At 40.8% G+C, this 4,157-nt stretch overlaps 1 protein-coding gene across 1 annotated transcript in view; it reads right to left on the reverse strand.

The window, feature by feature from the left end:
• pik3cb (phosphatidylinositol-4,5-bisphosphate 3-kinase catalytic subunit beta) overlaps nucleotides 1-4,157 on the reverse strand; it is a 131,608-nt gene that overhangs the window by 55,175 nt on the left and 72,276 nt on the right. Inside the window, exons 4-5 of the mRNA XM_015371447.1 lie at nucleotides 1,146-1,374; nucleotides 198-427 (exon numbers count right to left, since the gene is read on the reverse strand). Of these exons, the coding sequence (XP_015226933.1) occupies nucleotides 198-427; nucleotides 1,146-1,374 (459 nt within the window). The remainder of the gene's footprint in view (nucleotides 1-197; nucleotides 428-1,145; nucleotides 1,375-4,157) is intronic.

Raw genomic sequence — 4,157 nt, forward strand, 5'->3', positions numbered from 1 at the left:
TGACACATTTAATTATTTATTTAATGCTGTATTTATTTATTTAATTTTGGCACTTTTTATCCTCCATATTTAACACAATAATTGAGTTAAATGGATAAATTTTTGTGTTTGTAGAACAACAAAGAAAAGGAAAATTTAAAGGAGACTTTTAGGGAGGCAATGTCTCCTCTGTGTCGCATGAGGCTGCAGATTCTCACCTGAGACTGGTCAAAGTGGATGATGACTTTAAGGTCGGCCGGCCGGTCATTGAGGCCGTCTGTGATAGTGGTCAAAGGCGCCGGCTCCAGCTGCGGGGAGAAGCAGGCCTGCAGCCACTCGGTGCACGTCATCATCTGCACCCGCTGCATCTTCTCCTCGCTCAAACGGAACATCTTACTGCGGAAGTCCTTCACTTCCTGGTCGTTGATGTTCTCCAGCTCATGGAGTCCTAGCAGAAGACAAAGAATAATATTTTGAAGACGACTGGGAAACCGTCGGACCAGCTGATCGTTTCATTCCCTCCGTTTCTTTCCCAGCTTTTCTGGAGAAAAAGGTTGCAGCACAAAAGGCCCCTTGATAAAAACACGCTGTGATTTACAGCCTCTCAGCATTTTATGACCCTCAGCATTCAGACAAGATCTCTGGTCATTATTAGCTTTTAAAGTGTAGGCCGTTTGTGTGACTGCAATGATGGGGGGGGGGGCACAGTGGGTCATATGAGTGTGTGCTGGTGTGCAGTGCAGGATAAACGGCCATCCATGCATGCCTGTGGTGTTCCACTTTACTTCAACAAAAGGCTTTAAAAGATCAAGTCAGACCACAGCGGAGCCAGGAAGGCAGAACCATCAATATCCTCTCAGGTCTCCATCTTTTAGACCCACAGCTCCTCTTTCTCATCATATTTCCTCGCATAGAGGTTAGTTAGGATCAACCGGGTTCTAGAGCTATATCTTCAGGATGTGAGCAATGATTAGAAAGGCTAAAAAGAGTAACTTATTGCTGGACTCTTATCTTTTCTCTCTCATGTCGCATTTGATTCAAGCCTTCGACCTTTTGCAGGACTTTTATCCTGTAAACCATCTTGTCCTCTAATAGTTAACCTGTGGGATTTATCTGTGGGGTTTTCTTAGAAAACGTCGTGCAGAGACTCAGGAGCGCTGCCTTACCTTTCCCAATGAGAACTCCTATCTTGGAGTCCAGCAGGCGCTCGGCTCGTCCGCAGTTGCGCGTCACCAGCTTCAGGACGGGCAGAAAGGGCCGGACGTCGCACAGCCGGCGGGTTTCATCCTCCAGCTCTTCGTGCACAGCTGCCTGGTTGACGCATTCGAACATGTGGCTCTCCATTTCGCCAAGAGACGGGAACAGAGGGAAGTTCTGAGCCTGCTTCCATAAGAGCTGAGGAGGAGGAGGAGAAGGAGGAGAAGAAAGACTTTTACAAAGGTTCTCCATGAGCTTTTCAACACAGCAAACCCTTTACTGCACTCAGCCATTTCTCAATATGTGTACTCGTGCGTTCTCATACGCTCGTGAAACGTCATCAGCCTCAGCACTAGTACTGTTTCGATTCACTGGAACAAGAAGACCGAGAACGGACAAAGTCCCCGGATGTTGTTCATGCCCCTCCCTTTTTACCCAGCATGCATCTGAGCAGACTTGTCCGTTCTTGAGATTGACAGCTGTCCCAGCATGCACTGCAGCAGCAGCTTCCAGGTTAGCGCTCACAGAGTTAGCGCTCACAGAGCTCAGAGTATTAAGTTAAAAGTTTTCTTTTCTATTGCCGTTGTTTAATAAAAGTACTTTTTAAGATCATTTGAGGCGAAAATATTATACTTTAAGCATCACTATATGGCCCAATTTACTGATTTAGTAAGTAATTAAAAAAATAGTTCAGATGTTGAGAGGACTGCGACAACCAGCGGACCTCCGAGGCTAACGGCAGCCAGGGCTAACGTTAGCCCTTCTGCAGCAGCCCTCTATCGCCATAGCCATGTGTGAAAAACTGCTTTTTTTTTGTTTTATTTGTGTTTATCTGACTGTGTTCATTGTTTTCCCCCACTTAATGAATGAGGTCAGAATTCATTATTATCTAGAGACTATTAATAACAGGAGGGTAAATGCAGCTCCAGACGAGCAGAGCGTGTGGTGATGTCATCAGTATGCTTCCATATTGACCCATATTTATGCTGTGTTCTCCCGTTCTCCTGGATTTCACAATTTCTTGTGTTCTTCTCTAAAACATACTTGGCGAGGACACGAGTCTGTACTCGCGTTCTTTTAAACTGAAAAACGGCCTAAATTAAAGAGGAATAGGTTCTGTTACATAAAGCATAATTGTTTTTAGTTAAATGGAAGGTGGATATCGTCCATTTGAGGCTTTTAAACTCTGTGAAACTATTTGTTTAATATTAGATAAAAAGGCAACTTAGATTCATTTTAAAAGGCAGGAATTGAAGCAGGAGTTTAACTTATTTTTTGAGTTTTCTTCTTCCTTAAAGGTGTCCGCCTATTTGGCCTGACCAAAAGGCAATTTAATGTTTTTCATTTGGTCCAGTTCGTATTCAGGTTGTACTTTTTATTAGTGAACCGTCACTGATGTCAGAAATGTCTACGGCAGCATTAACTTGGTTTTATTGACATTTATTTTTTTTTCTAATTATTTTGCTTTTTTCATTTTTTTCCAACTGTTTAACTTTTTATATTTTCAATTTTTACCTTTTTATAATTAAACGTTTTAAGCACATTCTGTGTTTAATTTTTTTATAAAAAAAATTCTGTTTTTCAGATTTTTATAAATAATTTTTTTCAATTTTTTATTTTTTTTTTTTACATAAAATTAGAAAGGAATCTTCACTAGAGGAAGGCCCATCCCCAGAAGTAAAAAGCATGAAGGAAAATTGTAAAAGTCCATCTGAAAAACATTAAACAAAAAATGTTCAACAAATAAAAAAAAAACCAAAAAGAACTTTAAACTTAACTTTAAACTTTAAAAAATTATTTAAAACTGACCAAAATTACTTTCAAAACCTTATATTGATAAAAAATGTTCAAAGTTTATTTTGTAGATCGACCTTTTTTTTACATTCCATTTTCAAAACCTGTTATCTGCTACCAAGAATAACGGAACGAAATTCCCTCCATACGGACATAAATCCAATGGTCCAACGTTGCATAAAACGGGAATCAGTTTAACATCAGCTCTGACTGACAGGGAGCTTCAGCAGAAACTGTTTCTGATCTCACATGAACACATGAACCTTCCTCTGTTCCTCAATCAGGAACCAACGTGGGTAAAAAGGCTTCGGCTAATTGGCCGATTGGATCGGAGCAGCATCGACGTGATTCATGAGCGTATTCCTCCGCAGCATGATCACAGGGGGCCTGTCTGAACCGGTACGTCTGACAGGAGAAGCTTCCTACAGGAGCTGTAACATAAAGGCGTGGCTGTCAGTGGGTCTCACCTCCTCCTCCTTAACGACTGTATAAGCCGAGCAGAATCCTGCTCCTATTAGCTGTTTGAGCTCCGCAGGCAGAATTACTTTGATGGTTTTATCAATGACTCCTCAGCTTATTAAAAGAGAAAACCTTTGTGATGCCTGAGCTCATATTCATGTCAGAGTAAGATGATCTCTAACGCGGGTAACCATTAGTCTTTACGCATGCGCAAGACGTCAGATTTGCGTTTATCCTAGGGATGCACCGATCCAATATTTTTATCGGTATCGGTCCAGATATAAAGAAAGAAAATTAGATCGGTATCGGTGACAATTTGATTAATTCTAACTCTATGATATGCTCTGCCGTCATGCGGAAGCACAACAACACAACACGGACATATTTTTTATGATGGAGCGAGTGAAAGGGTCTGTTGTGTGGAGGTTTTTCTCCCTCTCTCAGCCTACTAGCCCAATGATGTGCAGGAAGAAATGTTCCGAGGGGCGGCGTTAAATCTTTAAACTATAACACCACCAGAGGTGGAAAGAGTACTAAAAAATTGTAATTGAGTAAAAGTATCTTTACTTTGCCTAAATTTTACTCAGAGTAAAAGTAAAATTACCCATCTCAAAATTTACTCAAGTAAAAGTACAAAATTACTTCATTTAAAGTGTAATTTGAGTAAAAGTTACTTAGTTATTCAATGCAAAAAAGGATGAGTCATGAATCGAATTGACCACAAGGTG

This window comes from Cyprinodon variegatus, unplaced genomic scaffold, assembly GCF_000732505.1.
Source record: "Cyprinodon variegatus isolate N-32 unplaced genomic scaffold, C_variegatus-1.0 Scaffold58, whole genome shotgun sequence".
Classification (NCBI taxonomy): Eukaryota; Metazoa; Chordata; class Actinopteri; order Cyprinodontiformes; family Cyprinodontidae; genus Cyprinodon; species Cyprinodon variegatus.